Source organism: Eumetopias jubatus, unplaced genomic scaffold (genome assembly GCF_037043125.1).
Source record: "Eumetopias jubatus isolate StellerSeaLion01/CBP00866 unplaced genomic scaffold, mEumJub1_p1.0 scaffold_9, whole genome shotgun sequence".
Classification (NCBI taxonomy): Eukaryota; Metazoa; Chordata; class Mammalia; order Carnivora; family Otariidae; genus Eumetopias; species Eumetopias jubatus.
Genome location: NW_028274815.1, coordinates 110,941,202 through 110,960,156, shown reverse-complemented (window position 1 = coordinate 110,960,156; position 18,955 = coordinate 110,941,202). Strand labels below are relative to the sequence as shown.

The 18,955-nt window shown below is 45.0% G+C and overlaps 1 protein-coding gene across 4 annotated transcripts in view; it reads left to right on the top strand.

Moving 5' to 3' along the window:
• The first annotated feature begins 12,232 nt into the window (after positions 1-12,232).
• The window catches only part of ATRN (attractin), a 154,650-nt gene continuing 147,927 nt past the window's right edge, over positions 12,233-18,955 (top strand). For all 4 annotated transcript variants that reach the window (XM_028118593.2, XM_028118594.2, XM_028118595.2 and 1 more), the window contains exon 1: positions 12,233-12,685. In XM_028118593.2, the coding sequence (XP_027974394.2) occupies positions 12,303-12,685 (383 nt within the window). In that variant the 5' untranslated portion in view covers positions 12,233-12,302. The remainder of the gene's footprint in view (positions 12,686-18,955) is intronic.

Genomic DNA, 18,955 nt, shown 5'->3' with positions numbered 1-18,955 from the left:
GAACAGAACATGATAAACACCATAGCAAGAGAGATCACCAAAATCTAGAATGTGGTAAACTCCTCAGGACAAACGATACGATTTATTATGATAATCAAATAATTGTAAAGAAAAAGAAGTGGGAGGGGATGAAATCTATGGATCAGAGAGACCTTGTTTGGAACCAACTGTATCTTCGCCTGGGGCCCCTAGAAAGCAGAACCTGATAGTAAAGCTATGTGCAAATACTTTATTGAAGAGGCAGGAATGAGGGACAATAAATGAGACAGAGGAGCACAAGAAGGCATGATCAAGTTGGCCACCATGAAGAGTGATTCCTTAATCCCACAGACTTTGTGAGAAGTTACACACGCTGTGTCTTCAGACTGTTGATCTGGGGATGAAAGGGAAAGCAGTTGTCCATTGGTTCTCATCTCCACTGGTCAAAGTTTGCCTCAGAGTTTTAAGTCCCTGGCACTTCTGGGTTGTACATGCCAGTGGATTTCTACAGTCTCCTGCCCTGCTGCATTAAAGGGAAGCCCTGAAGAAGGGCCAGGCTACACCTGCGAGCAGCTGGTTGGAGCCTGTGCAGGACTGATCTGGGCAGCAGTGGCTGGATTAAGTGACATGGGCCTGAGAGGATCTGGAGTTATGCACAGAGATGGTTGATATAAACCGTTTAAAAAAGAGAGAAAGGGAGAGAGGGAGAGGGAATGAATCAGGGGAACTTGAATGCTATTGAATTTTGTTTTCAAGATTTTATTTATTTATTTGACAGAGAGGGAGAGCAGGAACACAAGCAGGGAGAGTGGGAGACGGAGAAGCAGGCCTCCTGCAGAGCAGGGAGCCCGATGCGGGGCTCGATCCCAGGACCCTGGGATCATGACCTGAGCCAAAGGCAGGCACTCAACTGACTGAGCCACCCAGGGACCCCGAATGCTATTGGATTTTGACTGGATATATTTGGTGACATTAGGAATTATTGTTATATTGTTAACTTTTTGTGTGCCTATGGTACGGTGTTTATGACATTTCTTCAAGGCTTATCTTTTAGAAATACATACTAAAGTATTTACACATGAAACAATATGATGTCTGGAATTTTCTTCAAAATAATCCAGTTTGTAAGGGAGAGTGGATGGAAGCATAGCTGAGACAAGATTGGCTGTGAGTTACCTGCTGGCTTTAAAAACATTCACTCACGTTGATATTCCCTTCAAAGAGTGGAACCTAATTTCTCTCCCCTTGAATGTGGATGGGACTTAGTGACTTATTTCTAATGAATCCAATGTGATGGAAGTGATCTTGTATGTCTTCCAAGACTATGTTATAAAAGTCACTGCAACTTCCAACTTGCTCTCTTTTGGATCACTTGTTCTGGAGGAAGCCAGCAACCATGCCGTGAGGATGCTTCAGCTGCTCTGCGGAGAGGCCAAGTGGCAAGAAACAGATGCTTCCTGGCAACATCTTACCAGCCAGAGGTGAGGGTCACCTTGGAACAGATTCTTTAGCTCCAGCTAAGGCTTCAGATGTCTGCAGGCCAGGCCGACAACATGACTGCAACCTCATGACAGATCCTGAGCTGGAACAACCCTAAAGGCCTAAAATCCTGAATTTCAGAAACTGTGCAAAAAAGGAAATAATAAATGTTTATTACTGTTTTAATTTGCTAAGTTTGGGGGTAATTTGTTATGGTCAAATGAAGTAAGTTAATAATTGTTGAAACTGGGTGTTGAGTTCATTGTACTCTTCTATTTTTGTGTATGTTTCAGATTTTCCATGATAAAAATTAAATACTGAATTCCTATATTACATTTTCATGTAAATCCTTTCCAAGTGAATCAAAGTAAAATCAAATCATGTAAAAAGCAAAAATTCCTGGTCAATTATCATCTTTGTCACCTCAAGGTAGGAAAGGATTTCTTAAACCAGGCACGAAAAGCATAGACTATCAAGAAAAGATTGGTAAGTTCCTACACATTAAAGATAAGAACTACTTATTGGATGATACTATAAAGAAAGTGAAAAGATAAACCACAATCTGGAAAGTGATATTTGTTACACATATAATAGAGAAAAGACTAGTATCTAAAAATATATAAGTGACTCCTACAAATTCATAAGAAAAAGACAAGCAATCCAATAAAAAAATGGGCAAAGGTTATGAACATTCAATTCACAGAAGGGGAACCTAAATGACCAAAAAACAAATAAAAGATCGATAAGCCAGTATCAACCAGTATCAGCCAACCATCTCTGTGTTGGTCCCCACAGTAATTAACACTCCCTCTCCTAGCAGCCCTCAACAATGGCTGACTGGAGTTGGTATATAAATACCCTCAAATACTCTAGCCTTCTTGCCTCTCTGAGGCATGTGTCCTGTTCCATTTCCCAGAGTTTCCTCTGTGGAATGCCTCTGTGGAATTGTTCACACTAGTCACTGGCTTGATAACACAACTCTGTATTATTCAGTGCCTTCCCTTCCCTGTCTCACTTCCCTACTCTGCTACCTGTTCCCTGGGATTATATCCCACATTAACCTTGAATTCTTTCCTCGGGGCTTTCTTCTGGGGGAACCTAAACTAATATAAGAGTGTTCAAGCTTCCTTGCCAGTATTAGACTAAGTCTGAGCCCTGGCAATTCTGTGGGAACTTTACACGTGAAAAAAAGCTACAGCCTTGATGTGCATAGGGGAGAAAGGGGCCTGATGGCTTCAAGCCAGCCCTAAGGGTGGGGGGCCCAGACCATGGCTATAAGGTATACACTTCAAGGCTGTCCCAAGCCCAGGACTCTTGAAGGTCTGCTTTCCTTTCCTCCTGCCCTCTTTAAACCTTGTCCATAATCAATGCCCTTGGCCCTGACTTGCTGAGGTTCATAGCTAAACTCTCTCTGTTGCTTGAGTCATTTTTGATATGCTGATCTGGCTTTAGACTGTTTAACTTGGTAAACACTGCAATCTGGGTCACAGGCCAGGTTTTTGGTGAGTTGGTTGTGTACACATGGTTATCTGCCACCCCTCCCCCACATTGGGGTTCTGGCCATGGTCATAGTGCAAGTGAACACAAGAACCACTTCCCTGTAATGAAGGCTGCATTGCTGCCTGTGGCCTCTCAGATGATGGGAGTTGGTGCCAGTGGGCTGGCAGCAACATGAGATGGGGACTGCTGTGTGGGCATCAGAAACCTTGATCACAACACTGGCAACAGTCTGTATCAGTGCCTTGGGCGAGCACTAGGAATAGAGATGGTGCTTCTGGCTACACCAGGACAGTGGGCTTTGATGGGAATCAGCTTAGAGAGGAGTTGGCTTCTCTATGAGCCAAAGCAGGAAACAAGGAAATGGATATCCTCCATGGGTTTGCCATATTGTCTCAGTGGTAATATCTTCTGTTATGGTGTTGGGTATGTATAGGGGGACTTCCAAATTCTTGTGGCCTATATTAATTACCCATTGCTGTGAGACAAATTGCCCCCCAATTTAGTGGCCTACAACAATTTATTACCTTCACAGTTTTTGTGGGTCAGAAATTCAAGAACAGCTTAACAAGGCAATTCTGGCTCAGGGTCTTTTGTGAGGTCTCAGTCAAAATGCTGGCCAGGACTGCTATTGCCTGAAGCCTTGATGGGCCAAAGGATCCATTTCCAGGTTGACTTACATACATGTTTGGTAAGTATGTGCTAGTTCTTAGTGGCAGGCCCCAGGTCCTCCCGACCTGTGCCTCTCCACGGGCTGTTCAAGTGTCCTCATGACGTGGTGGCTGGTTTCCGCCAAAGCAAGGGAAGAGAGGACAGGGAGGAGAGGGGGAGGAAGAGGGAGAAGGAGGAGCTATCCTTTGCATGACCTAGCCTCAGAAGTCACGTAGCATAATTCTACCACATCCTATTCGTTAGAAGAGAGTCACTGTCTGACCTCTATTTTACAGAGAGGAATTAAACTCTAACTTTTAATGAGAATATCAAAGAATTTGTGACCTTTTTTTTAAAGCACCATATTGCTTCTACTTTAATAGCTAACTGTAACTTGGATTATAAGGTCTTTTCCAGTTTCTATTTCTGACTAACTCCATTTTTCTATTCTTTCCTTATGTAAGCAGTAAGGTTTAAATCATCAGTTGGGGATATAGTATGGTCAACTTGTATTTCTTTAATTAATAATTAGAACATTTATCTGTTTTTCAATCCCTCTCTTTTCTAGTGAATTACCCAAGAAACCTGGGGCTTATTCAGTCTAAAGTGGCCACTCCAACTTCCAAGTCAGCTGAGCCAGCATTGTACAGTTAACTTGTGGAAAAGTAAGACATTTGGAGAGGACACTGATTGAGAAGCTGTCCCGCTCATCTCCAGGGAGATGGTACGAAGAAATACTGCCAGGTATTGTGGCCATGAAAATGCATTGCTCAGCACTCCTGCTGGGGCAGGGGTGGGGTGGGGGAGCCCCTCTGGCTCCACCCCTGCATCTGTGCTGGTGCAGGCCCATTCCTGAGACATGCAGGGCTACTCCAACTGGCAGCTTTGGCTCCAGCACTCCCCTTTGGCCTGGACAAGCCTTTTATGGAACGGCGCCACAGTCTGGGACTCTTCTTAGCCAATCTTTCCTTCTCCCTTCCCCTCACAGCTGTCAGATTTTTCTTTCAGTCTGAATCTTCTCCATGCTTTTTCCTCTTTCCTTCCTCAATCCCTCTCAGATGTTTCTCCTAATAGGTCTCCTGCAGGTCTGTCTGGACATTTCTGGCTCTTCCAGGCATACACAGTGCTGGAGTTGGTTCCCACTGGCTTGGGAGAACAGAGTCTGTGTACCTTCCTGATTCTGCATTCAGTAACATCATATTGGTAGCTTGAAATAGGCCATGGTGGGAGTATTTACACCACAGAAATCAACAAATGCTACACATTAGGGTGTTTTCCTCCCAGGGAGCTGGTTGATAAACATTTATCAGCACACCTCTGATGTATACCCAACAGAAATGTGTACGTACGCTCACAAAGAGACCTGTACTGGATTCCTAGGCTGTTCGTTGCATCATTACTCATAGTTGCCTCGAACTGGAAACTGCCCAAATGTCCATCAGCAGTAGGATAGGTAAATAAACTGTCATATTATGGCACCTATACATTTAACCAGTAGAATATAAAAATAAAAGCAAATTACTTACTATACACAACAATATGGATGAATTTCACAAACATAATGCTGAATGAAAGAATCTAGACACAAAAGACTCCATACTGTAGCATTCCATTTATATAAAGTGAAAAACTGGCAAAGCTAATCCAAAATGTAAGAAGTGAGGAGAGGGCTCCCTCATGGAGGTAGTGACTAGGAGGGTCCAAGAGGGATCCTATGATGTATTTTTTTACCCGGGCCCTAGTTATATGAGTATGTTTACTTAAAAAATTCATTGAGCTATATATGGTTGATCTCTCTTCACTTTTCTGTATATATGTTATACTTCAACAGACAGTTTATAAAAAATTATATATAATTAGATGTTCCATAAAGGCAGTGATTTAAAAAAATAATGAAAAAATTTTGAGGGTGCCTGGGTGGTTCAGTTGGTTAAGCATCTGATTTTGGCTCAGGTCGTGATCTCAGGGTTGTGAGACCGAGCCCTGCATTGGGCTCCACGCTGGGTGTGGAGCCTGCTTAAGATTCTCTCTCTCCCCCTCCTACATCAATGTGGGGTTTGAATTTACAACCCCAAGATCAAGAGTTGCATGCTCTACCGACTGAGCTGGCCAGGTGACCCTGAGTAATATTTTATTGTGTGTGTGTGTATATATACATATATACATATATATGTATATATGTATGTGTGTGTGTGTGTGTGTGTGTGTATATATATATATACACACATATATATATACCACCATGTTTTGTTTATCTGTTCATCTGTTGATGGACATTTAGGTTGCTTCCACCTCTTGGCTATTGTGAATAATGCTACAGTGAATATGAGTATACAGATATCTCTTCAAGATCCTGCTTTCAATTATTTTGGATATATATCCACAAGTGATATTGTTGAATCATATGATTCTTTTTTTTTTTTTAAGTGGGCTCCATGCCCGGCGTGGAGCTTGAACTCATGACCCTGTGATCAAGGGTTGCATGCTCTACTAACTGAGTCAGCCAGGCACCCCATGGTAATTCTGTTTTTAATGTTTGGAACTGCCAAACTGTTTTCCACAGTGCACTACCATTCCCACTAACACACAACAGTTCCAGTTTCTCCATATTCTTGCCATTTGTTATTTTCTGTTTTGTTTTGATAGTAGTCATCCTAATGAGTGTGAAGAAAGGCAGAGATTTTTATATGCTTTTTCGCTGCTGCCTCCACAGGGCCTAGATCAGTCTCCGGTATATAGTAGCCACTCAATAAATATTAGTTACAGAAGTGAATGAATTGAATGAGTTGACATCCTGTATAGGGTTGTGTAGTGGGCTAAATAGTGGCTCTCCAAAAGGTAGGTCCATATCTTAATCCCCAGAACCTGTGAATATTATCATATTTGGGAAAAGGGTCTTTGTAGATGTAATTAATTAAGGATCTTAAGATGAGAAGACCATCCTAACTTATCCAGATGGGCCCTAAATCCAAGTGTCCTCATAAGAGACACACATAGGAGAAGACAATATATAGGAGAGGGTAATGGGATGACAAAGGCAGAGACTGGAGTGCTGTGGCCACAAGCCAAGGAGGCCTAGGAATGCCAACTTCCATCAGAAGCTGGAACAGGCAAGGAAGGATTCTCCCCTAGAGTTTCCAGGGGGACTGCAACCTTACTGGCACTCTGACTTTGGACTTCTTGTCTCCAGAAGCGTGAGAGAATACATTTCTGTCTTTTGTTTTGTTTTTTTTTTCTGTTTTGCCACTGAGCTTATGGTAATTTGTTACAGCAGTCACAGGAAACTTAGGAAGGCCAGTTGTCTTTTAACTCTATTACTGTTTTCATAATATCTTATCCATGCATAGGAGAAAACGTTTGGTTCTCTACTGTAGAAATTTGAGGGACAGGGCATGCATCCAACTCATCTAATAGAAAATTCAAGTTCTCTCTCTTTAAATTGGTGATCTCCTCCCAAGACTGGTGTCCTTCACATTGATATCAAGGCCATTTCCTATATTTGTGGGGCTTGCCTATAGAGGCCATCAGGAGCTCTGCCAACAGCTAAGGGAGCTAACCCTGTGCTCCTAGATGAAGGATCCCTCAACATTTTCCTGTAGAGCCTGCCAAGGACTGTTGGGATTTTATATTTATAAGTTGACCTATCCCTCACAAGGAAGCTGCTACCCAGTGGAGCTTCCTTCCTACCTAAAACCCTCCTAGTTGTGTTTGTTCCAAACCCTCAGGATCAACCTTTTTCACAGGCCATATAGTACCTTATATGTTAGGTAAGATGCTGACATCTATAATCAGAGAACTGCTTTGTTCCAGGCAGACTAAAAGTATAAGAAGATCTTTGACATAAAAAAAAATGTTGATGTTTCAAATAGCACAGAGTGAGGTCCCGTGATACCCAGGGAAGGTCAGACAGATGATCAGATAGCTTACCAGGGCAGCATTCATCCTTGCAATTGAGTGCTCAATAAATATCCATTGTATATATAGTAGACTGATGCCTCTCCCAGATTTCCTTTATTGGATCCTTTTACAGCTGTGCCTGCTGGCTGACTGCTAAATGAGATATGTATACAAAACACCGCTCCCTTGCCTCAAGGTGGAATCAACTCTATGATATAATCCATGTCCAAAGGCTCTCCATAGGATCAGCCTGAAGCTTGACTCCAGATAAGACCACCTCCTGGCTTAGCTCCCTTCCCTGTTCTGTCCTGCTTCCTTCATTGCCTTTCTCCAGAAAGCACTCTCATAAAAAATTATGTACTCAAATCCTGTTTCAGTCTCTGCTTCTAAGGAAACTGACTTAAGACAATGCATGAGTAAAAGCCAAAAAATTGTAAAACCATTCATGTCCTTGACCTGGAGACAAGGCAAAGATATAGAAAATGATGACATGAAATCAGAGAGAGCAAAGGGCCACATGAACAGAGAAAATGCCTTTGTTGAGTTAAAAAAAAAAAAGAGCAGAGGTAACTTCAAACCATCCTAGTGGATACAAACCTCCTTGGCCATGCAGTTGGAGCAGTTCTGGGAATTTTTGCCATTGACATTAACATTTCCAGGTGGTAGTGGCCACTTGAAAGGACAGTGGAGAAAAAGATGGTGTGGGATTTCAGGTAGAACAGTCACAGAGCATTGGTGATAAGGTGTGAGGAGTCCAACAGACATGCTTCTGGAGCTGCAATGATGCTTTTCGTGAGGAACAACGAGACGATAATATCAGAACTTGCTGTGTGTTATATATAGATGACTCATTGTACATTATATATGTATATATAATTATACAGCCGTTCTTTTTTTTTTAAGATTTTATTTACTTATTTTTTTAATACTTTATTTATTTGACAGAGAGAGACGAAGCAGGAGAGGAAATACAAGCGCGGGAGTGGGAGAGGGAGAAGCAGGCTCTCTGCTGAGCCAGGAGCCCGATGCGGGGCTCTATCCCAGGACCCCGGGATCATGACCTGAGCCGAAGGCAGATGCCTTACAACTGAGCCACCCAGGAGCCCCAAGATTTTATTTTTAAGTAACCTCTCTATCCAACATGGGGCTCCAACTTACAACCTCGAGATTAAGAGTTGCATATTCTGGGGCGCCTGGGGCGCTCAGCTGGTTAAGCGTCTGCCTTCGGCTCAGGTCATGATCCCAGGGTCCTGGGATAGAGCCCCGCATCGGGCTCCCGGCTCAGCGGGGAGCCTGCTTCTCCCTCTCTCTCTGCTGCTCCCCCTGCTTGTGCTCTATCCCTCTCTCTCTCAAATAAATAAAATCTTAAAAAAGAAAAAAAGTTGCATATTCTACTGACTAAGCCAGCCAGGTGCCCCTATACAGCCATTCTTAATTCTTTTTTTTATTTTATTTTTATTTTTATTTTTTTAAGATTTTATTTATTTGCGAGAGAGAGAATGAGAGACAGAGAGCATGAGAGGGAGGAGGGTCAGAGGGAGAAGACTCCCTGCTGAGCAGGGAGCCCGATGTGGGACTCGATCCTGGGACTCCAGGATCATGACCTGAGCTGAAGGCAGTTACTTAACCAACTGAGCCACCCAGGTGCCCTCTTTTTTTTTTTTTTTTAATTAATTAATTTATTTATTTGAGAGAGAGAGAGTACATGAGAGGGGGGGAGGGTCAGAGGGAGAAGCAGGCTCCTTTGCTGAGCAGGGAGCCTGATGTGGGACTCGATCCTGGGACTCCAGGATCATGACCTGAGCCGAAGGCAGTCGCTTAACCAACTGAGCCACCCAGGCGCCCCATTCTTAATTCTTGATCAAGTCTACCTCACAAGACTTATTCTTGTCTTTGGAGGAAGCAAGATACAGAGTATTTTGGTAATCTATTGTGGTCCCAAAACAAACCATCCCCAAACTTAGTGGCTTAAAGAAGCATACTTCTTTATGTTGCTTATATATCTGCAGTTTGGGGTGGGTTCAGCAGAGATGATGCCCCTCTGCTTCATCAGTGTCTGGGGCCTTAACCAGGAAGACCTGAGTGGCTGGGGTCTAGAATGGCTGGGGCTGGCTTCCTTGTCTCAGAGTGGCTGGGCTTCCTTTATGGCAGCTGGATTTCCTTAGAGCAAGTTCCGAAGGCACTCAAAAAGAAGTGGCAAAACTTCTTGGATCTAGACTCAGAAGTTCCAGTGTATCACTTCCATCACAGTCTATTGGTTCAGCAAACACTAAGACCAGCCTATATTGAAGGAGTGGGGTAAATTAGTCCCCATCTCTCCATGGAAGGAGTGCAAAACAATTTACAGACTTATATACATATATTTTTCTTTAAGAGAGGGAGAGAGAGGGGGTGGGGAGGAGGAGAGGGAGGGAGGAAGAGAGAGAATCTTAAGCAGGCTCCATGCCCAGCACAGAGCCCAGTGCAGGGTTCCATCTCACAACCCTGAGATCATGACCTGAGCCAAAATCAAGAGTCAGACACTTAACTGACTGTGCTATCCAGGTGCCCCAAAAGGTGCATTTGGTGCCTGAACAGGGACTCGAATCAGCCATCTTTAATCCACTATGCAGAAGTATGAAGTGCAGGGGACTCTTTGACAACAACATTAAAGGAGAAAGAAGATAGCAATATTTCCCTTCATAGGTCAAGGTAAGATTTTGTTTGTTTTTTAAGGCAAGATAATTTGAGCAAAACAGGGCTAAGGAAAGAGAACCAGAGAAGGGAGTAGATTAAAGAAGAGAGAAAACATCTGCTGCAGCAAGGTTCTAAGGCAGCCATATTGCTGCTCTGTGGATGCAAACTGTTTTCTGTTATCCCTGAGTGTTGGTAAAATTATGTGAAACTTCATAGTCTGGGTTCAGTTTTGCTGTGGGGAATGAAGGAAAAGATTGGTTCCACTTCTGGCCTAGAGGAGTAGGGGGAGCAGTGCCGCCTGAAGCCAGGCCACGGCTTCATGTAAGCCACCTCCATCTGACAGGGTCCTTGCCAGATGGTAGGGCCATGTCTTCCATTTCCCTACCTCATCCTATACAGCCCTTGTAGAACACTGTAGCCAAAACCACCTGCAAACCAGAATGCCAGTGGTAGGGCCTAGGCCAAACAATACATTTCACAAAGGAATAGGAAGGATGTGTGGGTGGAGAGCTGGGGGTGAGGCTGGGGTGCTGCTAAGCTTCACCAGTCTTGAAGTGACTGCACAGTAAGGTAGGTCAGGACCTGGACATGAGTGTGGGGGTATATCCTAGAATCAGAATTCTGTGTTCTAAGGTAAAGCTGAAAGTCTCCACAAGTATATGGAGGGGATTTCTTTGTTTCCCAGGGACTGCAGGGTGCTCAAACTCTGAGGTAACTGCCACAGGAATATTCTTCACCACACAAGGCTTGTGTCAGACAATGTTCTGGTTATCTATCGCTGAATAACAAACCTCTTGAAAACTTAGAGGTTTAAACCAGCAGCCAATTTATCATTTCTCAGGATTTTGGAAAAGGCACAGTAGGAAAGACTTACCTCTGTTTTAGGTAATGAGGAACAGCACAGATAGCTGGGACAACCTAGATGGCTTCTCCCCTCAATGACTGGTCCCTCAGCTGGAATAGGTTCATCAGGTTCATGTGCCCGGGACCTCAGTTCTTGGTGATAACTGGGTCCTTACTTTTCCTCCAAGTAGTCTCAGGGTCTTTCCCTCTCCATGTGGTCTCTGTGTGCCATCTTTCTACAGCAAGGTGGAAGAAGGGGAGCAGCTCAGGATTATCAAGAGCTCGAAATCAAGGTTACCCGGTATTCTCAAAGCTCATCTCTGAAATTGGCAGTCACTTCTGCCACATTCTTCCATTGGTTAAATCGAGTCACAGGTCCAGTCCAGGTTCCAGGGTCGATGACCACATAAGGTTATACCGTGAAGAGGCATGTTTCAGTGGGGCCACCAAAGTAAGACTACCTGACATGAACGTGTCTAGGAGCCGATGTGTGTGGGCTGAGGGTGCCCCAATTCCTAATTTTATATTGGCTTCTCTTCAGAGATGTTTGAGAACAAATAGTGGGGAGTAAGGTAACCCCAAACTTCCTCTACATTATTAAAGGTGGGGGATCTGGTCGGCCACTGGATCAGCCTGAATCAAGAAAGGCCGGGCTGTGTGTGTCTTTCTATTAGGCATTTATTGCGCATAGCTTAGGCGCTGGGTTCTTAACACACGTGTTACTTCGTTATCCCTCCTTTACAGAGGAGAAAGCGGAGGCTGGAACACAGCACTCTTTTCTACAGTACCGCACACCACGGTACACACCACGACGAAGCTCCTAGGCCCTTTCTGTCCCGCAGGTAGAGTCGGAGCAGAGCGGTGATGCCGGGGTCTCCGGTAGGGCAGTGCTCAACACGGCCGGCTTGCCCAACGGAGCGGACGGCTCCCAAGCAGCCAACCGGAAGAGGATGCTAACCTGTCACCGCCGGGCCGCGGGACGAGCACTGGAGCGCTAAGGCGCCTTGAACCCGAGGCAGGCGGGGGTCTCATCAACCTGCAGACCCAGGGCCAGACACCCTCCTCCTGCGCCGAGCGTGCGGGACGAGAGCCAGCCCGCGCCGCGCCCCGCCCACGCACGCACGCGTCGCCCCGCCTGCCGCGCCGCTCTGGCCCCGCCCTCAGGATTGACCGCCCGAGCCACCGTCCGCACAGCCCCGCCCCGCACGGCCAGGCAAAGCGGAGCCGGCCGTGCGGTGTGTGTGTATGTGTTCGCGGGGCGCCGTCTCAGCCCCGGGAAGATGGTGGTGGCGGCGGCGGCGGCCACTCAGGCAAGGCTGAGGAAGAGGACGGCGGCGACGACAACGCCTGCCGACAGGAACGGCGGACAGCGCCGGCACTGGGACGCGACCGGGGCTGGGAGGCCGGGGCTGGGGGCCGGGCTGCGCCTCTCGCGGCGGCAGTTGCTGCCGCTGCTGCTGCTGCTTGCGCCGCCGCTGCTGCTGCCCTGGGCGGCCGAGGCCGCGGCGGCGGCGGCGGCGGTGTCGGGCTCAGCCGCAGCCGAGGCCAAGGAATGTGACCGACCCTGTGTCAACGGCGGCCGCTGCAACCCTGGCACCGGCCAGTGCGTCTGCCCCGCTGGCTGGGTGGGCGAGCAATGCCAGCACTGCGGGGGCCGCTTCAGGTGAGTGGGGGGTGATGTTGGAGGGTCGGGCCCAGAGGGAGACTGAGGCTATGGGCAGGCAGCACGAGATGGTTCCAGGCCGGAGGCAGATGCCGGACAGAAAGTGGGGAGGATAGGGCCGCCCCACGGTGTTTGAGGACCCTTTGCTTCCGAGGAGATCATCGTCTCTGGCCTAGGGTCTTCTTGAACTGAAAGATGAAAAGATTCGAGGCAAGGGTGGAGGCACCCCAGAGAGGTTTGGGTGCGGCGGGTACAGGAGAAGAAAGCCCGGAGTCCCAAAGAGTATTAAAGCCAGTCCCTGAAACTGGGCCTCTTTTGGATAAACGAGGTGTACAAGAAAAGACGAGCTAGTCTTACTTAAACACTTCCTTTTAACATCCCCTTGTTCCCTAGGGCCTGAGGAGTTCCCGGACTCGTTGGAGATGTAGGGTACTCCGAAGAAACAGGGCCCTGGAAGTGATTTGTTGGCTGAAGATAGAAGGGAAAGGGTAGATCAGGATTGTGAGATACCAGAGATAGAAGAATCAGTGGTTGTTGGCTAGAGGAAAGTGAGGAAACGAGCCTTTTGAAGCTCACCAGAGGCGGCTGATTGGAACAGGGTGGAGAGGGCATAGAAGGAGGTTCCTGTTTGCCCTGATTTCTGGAGAATATGGAGTTCTGAGTTGGCCTGGTTTGGGACAGTACCTCCTGGAGAAATCATTAATTCATTAATTAAGAGTCATCTGTTACTTGCTTCAGTTGTGGAAGGATTTCTAGGTAATACGCATGAACAAGTAGATTAGCCAGACTTTGGCCTAGTCCACATGGAGTTTGGAATACAGCGAGAGAAAGATAGGTACACAAATGACCCTAGTCATAAGGACTACAGAGTCATTCATGCCTTTGGCAGATTTTACTAAACATTTTTTTAAAAAGATTTTATTTATTTGAGAGAGAATGAGAGAGAGAGAGAGAGAGCACATGAGAGGGGGGAGGGTTAGAGGGCGAAGTGGACTCCCTGCTGAGCAGGGAGCCCGATGCGGGACTCGATCCCGGGACTCCAGGATCATGACCTGAGCCGAAGGCAGTCGCTTAACCAACTGAGCCACCCAGGCGCCCTTTACTAAACATTTTTGATGTCAGCTGTGGAGGAGTGGGGAAATACCAAGACCCAGGCAGCCTGGGTCCCTCCTCTCAGGGATCTTACAGTCTAGGGGGGAGGGGGGAGATAGGCAGTTAATAAGTAAATAAGCAAATAAATAAAGGAATAAACGAACAAGAAAATTTCAGGTAACAGTGCTGTCAAGAAAATAAAACAGGACGGCCTGATAGAGAATTATAACCAGTGAGTAACTTTAGGAGAAACCTCTCATTTGAAGTGACATTTGATCTGACCTGAATGGGGCACAATGGAGAACCTGTGGGAATTCAGGGAGGGAGGTTGTGACTAGCTGGGGGAATGCAAGGAAGACTTCAAGGAGAAAGTGACATTGGATTTGAGCGTTTGAAGCAAGTAGGATTTGGAACTGTGTAGCTGGGAAAAAAAATTCCAGATGGGAGGAAAATTGTAAACAAAATTGTGGAGACCAGAAAGTAAAGTTTTGCTGGTACGAGGGTATACGGAAGAGAAGAGAGTTGTGAGAGGGAGGTTTGGAATGGTAGAATTTAGACTCAGTGTCAGTTCTTCAGGGGAACTCAGAGAACATTGAGGAGCTGAGCACTTACTGTATTGTTATGGAGAAACCAAGTGGTTTCATGATCAGCGTGTAGTGCGTCTTGGGTTGTAACTTACTTAGGGTGTTCTGGTATATGCATTACATTAGCCTACACATATTTATTGAGGGCTGCCCTGGGGTAAATTGTAAGATACAAGTGGCAAACAAGACCGACACAGTCCTGCTCTTGTGGAGCTTACATGCTAGCTTGGGAATAAGAAATTTAATAATCAACTTATTAGTATTTTGCCTGAGGCTATGGAGGCAAAGGAGAGGGCAAGCAGAGGACGTGACTTAGTTTGGAATGTTAAGGCTAGTGGCTCAGTGACTTTTGAGTTGAGATCTGAGAAGTAGAATAGCACTACCTACATGAGGGGTGGGGTGCTAAGGGGCCAGCATGTACAGAGGCTTGGGGATGAGGGGCATCATGGCAAGCTGAAGAGAAGGCCAGATAGCTGAAGCAGAGAGCAAATGGGAGCATGGCAAAACTGGAGGTAGGCAGGGGCCAGGCCATGTGAAGCCCTCTAGGTTGGGTTGAGAATTTTGACCTTTAGCTCTTGAGCAGTGGAATGGCGCAGTTAATTCACATTTTCATGACATTACATGCTTTTAGATGGGAGCCAGAGCAGGAATGGCCTTGAAGGTAATAAGGTCAGAGTATTTTGAATTTGAGGCGCTTCTAAAAGCAAGTGAATGGACTGTTGTGTCAGATGAGAACCCTTTAACTTCTGAGAATCTGGAATGCCATGGAAGGCAGTGAGGGCCCACAGGGTGTGGAGGAACATGCATAGCAAGATCAGTCTGTACTGGTCAGAGCGGGTGGACTCATTGTAAGCATGAGAGGTGGTGGGCAACTGGGTCAGGGCGGCAGTAACGAGAGCCTAGGATAGGTTGTGGGAATGGAGGCAGGGTGGGTGCTAGGTGGTATTGCAGAGGTAAAAGACAGGTCTTGCTTTGAAACTGGTTTGTTCTGGGGAAGGGAGGGCGATGGTGAGGGAAAGAAAACTAAATCCTATCTTGGGTGACTGAGAGGATAGTAATACCTTACCGGACACAGGGACACAGGAGGAGCAGTTTTCTACACGCTGAGGTTAGGTGCTGTCAGGGTATCCACTTGGCAGGACAGGTGTAAGTGTTGGAGTCGTCCAGGTATAGAGGGACACAGCCAGGGAGAAAGAGCAGGTCTCTCATCCAGAGGATCGGAGAGGAGCCACTTGTTGTGGGGAATAAGCAGGCCTGACACTGGTTGTCTCAGATGGTGTCACGCATGAGTGAAGGGGCTCCCCTGGTTGTCGCGGGTGCTCCAGTGGAGCAGCTTCAAGCTGGTGGCAGTGCTCTTTCCTGGGCAAACCGTTAGGACTTTGGTCCTGATAATTTCAGTATATTTTGTGCGCTTCTGGAATTTGCATTTTTAAAAAATGAAAGTAAGAGGAACTTAATGTCTCTGGCCTTTTAAAAAAAACTTTCATTAAACTGTTAGTGGAAGGATTATTTTAGGGGAAGACTGAAATGTTGGTTTTGATTATAGTGGTACGTATCTTGATTTAACTCACAGACCTCTTTGTTATTAAACGAAGAGACATTCAAATGAATACCTTTCTGGTATGGATTCCATACCAGAACACTGCATCAAGGCGCAGTGTGTTTTTAAATCTTTTTAGTTCCATAAATCCTGTGTTATAATTGTTGTTAGAAGGTCTTTTCTAGTAATTGAAAGGAGTGTAGGATAATAAGAAGATTTGATCTCCCCAGAGTTATCACCGAATGCATAGTATATGTCAGGGATCTGGTCAAACATTTTCATATACATCATGTCATTTAATTTTCTGGAGAACTCTGAGGGTGTTCTATAAAATTTATATTAGTGTATGGTTGCAGTTAGAAAATCACTTAATTTTTTTCCAAATGAAAGTTACTACAGAAATGATTATTACAGAGGAGAATATTATTGATGTCAGTTTAGTAAAAGTAACTATGGAATCTTTGGTGGACAATTTCTTTTCTTTTTTTTTTTAAAGATTCCATTTATTTATTTGAGAGAGAGAGAGGGAGAGAGAGAAGCGGACTCCGGCTGAGCAGAGAGCCTGATGTGGGACTTGATCCCAGGACCCCGGGATCATGACCTGAGCCGAAGGCAGATGCTTAACCGACTGAGCCACCCAGGCGCTCTGGTGGACAATTTCTAAAGCAGTGCCAGTTTCATTCATTTTTATGTTACTGTTTATAATTCAGTGATCATTCTTTTTTTTTTTTAAAGATTTTATTTATTTGAGAGAGAGAGAGAGAGCACATGAGGGGGGGAGGGTCAGAGGGAGAAGCAGACTCCCTGCCGAGCAGGGAGCCCGATGTGGGACTCGATCCCAGGACTCCAGGATCATGACCTGAGCCAAAGGCAGTCGCCCAACCAACTGAGCCACCCAGGCGCCCAATTCAGTGATCATTCTTCTTGTGACATCACCATGGAGGTTTTTCTTCAGATGATAAATACATTCCATCAAATTAGAAATAAAGATATTAAGTCCATTTATGAAATTAATATGCATTTAATTCTTCTACGTTCCTGCTATCATCAGAAGTTTGGAGAGGATAGACTAGAGTAGCCTAGTGAGTGGGAGCCTTATAAGTATGCTGGATGTTAAGAACGTACCTTCTCTAGAATAAGGAAAGAAGTAGGCATTTATTAAGCATCTGTTTTGTTCCTGGCATATGGAATAATGGTGGTAGTAATGGCCCCAACACTAGCTGCCACCAGCATTTCTCCGTTTTTTCCTAGGTGTTGTGTCAAGTGCCTTTTAGAAATTACTCCTTTTAATCCTTAGAGTGAAGTTATTCCCATTTCACAGGTGGGTGAATTAAAGCTTGGAGATACTGAGTAACTTGCACCATCTCATACAACCTGTGAAAAACTGGACTGGGATTTGAATTCAGGCCTTATTAATTCCCACTCTCTTGCTTTCCAGTGTACCATTTGGCTTCTCATTTTCTCTTGAGTCCAGTCACAATTTATGAACATTCTTTGGAAGGGCTGCCTAGTGCCATTGAGAAACAGATTAAGAAACAAAGGAGGAAAAATAGATTTATTACAACACTAAAGCCAGCATTAAAAAAAACAAAACCTTAACTCACTCAAACCTGTTTGGCTACTGGCAAGGACATAAATACCTATAACCAGTGAAATGAAAATTCTGGAAAATAAAATTTGAAAAAAGAAAAGTAAAAAAAAAAATTTTGGAGAGGTTTTATAGTAGTATTAACCTAAAGCCCTAAATTTATGTTCATGAATCAAATTGTCTGTTTTCCCCAGTAGAATATAAGCTCCACAAGGGCAGGGATTTCTATCAGTTTTGCTTGTTCTATTCCCAGAGCCTAGAACAGTGCCTAGGGCATGGTGTGCAATAAATATTTGTTGGATGAAAGAATGAAAAAAGTCATCTTTACCCATGTAACTGCCATATCTGTCTTTTGTCCTCATAAATCTCATGAACTTCATTGTCTACTGTTCGCTGGGCATCATTTTGGGGATGTTTTACTGTCACCACATAGTAAACCATCTGAGACAAACTTTTATCCTCCTCGAAAAGAATAGTCTTTCCCTTTATCCTCCCTTATTTCAGTAGTAAATCCTATGTGGATAACCAAAGGTCAAAACATAGGGGTAATCCTTTGCTCTTTCTGTTTATTCTTTCTTCTCTAAAGTCTTAAAATTGTGTTCCTTTCCACTCTTGCTGCCGCCATCCTAGAGCACCTGGCCCTTCACCTTGCTCAGCTGCCTCTCCTGTGCCCTGACTGGTCTCTTGCACCTCCAGAGTCCATTCTACACTTTGTCATAGAAATCCCCTGAAAACATGTGCAACTGTCTTGCTGAGAAACCTTTTTTTTCCCCTACTCCTCTTATTACCTGTAAAATGACCCTCAACAGAAGGCTCCCACTGCCCCATACACATTCCTTTCTCCCTACCCAAATTCTTCTACTTTGTAGTTTTTCTCCATATTTGCTAAATTTAACACCTTTCCTCCTCCCTGCCCCCATATTCTTTCTTTTCTACTTATCTAGATTCTACCTCAAGGCCCATCTTCAGTTCTCTATAATCTATAATAGCCAATTCTCTGAAATCATACCCATTATCTTTTTTTGAGATGAGTCATCAGCCTGTTCAATTCATAGATAGCTTTTGGGTGATTATTATGTGTTAGGTACCGTGGACTGCCTTGAGGATATGAAGGTGGGTAAGAATCAGGCCTTGCTTTCCCATTGGAGAGCTCATAATTCCGAAGGGAAGACAGCTCTGTGCACAGACAATTAAAATTTAATAAAAATGCAAGCAATATGTGGTGCTGGACTAAGATGTGGTGGAGACACTAACTTTTTTTTTTTGAGACACTAACTCTTTTGAGGGCTGTGGTGGAAGGCATCACAAAGAAGAGACCATTTGGGCAGATTTGAGGTTTAGTGTGAATAGACCATCTGGGAGAAATGGGCATTCCAGAAGGAGAAAAGAGAGTGTCCAAAGGCAAAGAATCACGGGCTATCATACTTACTTAAGTGTATTGGTTTCCTAGGTTTGTTGTAACAAAG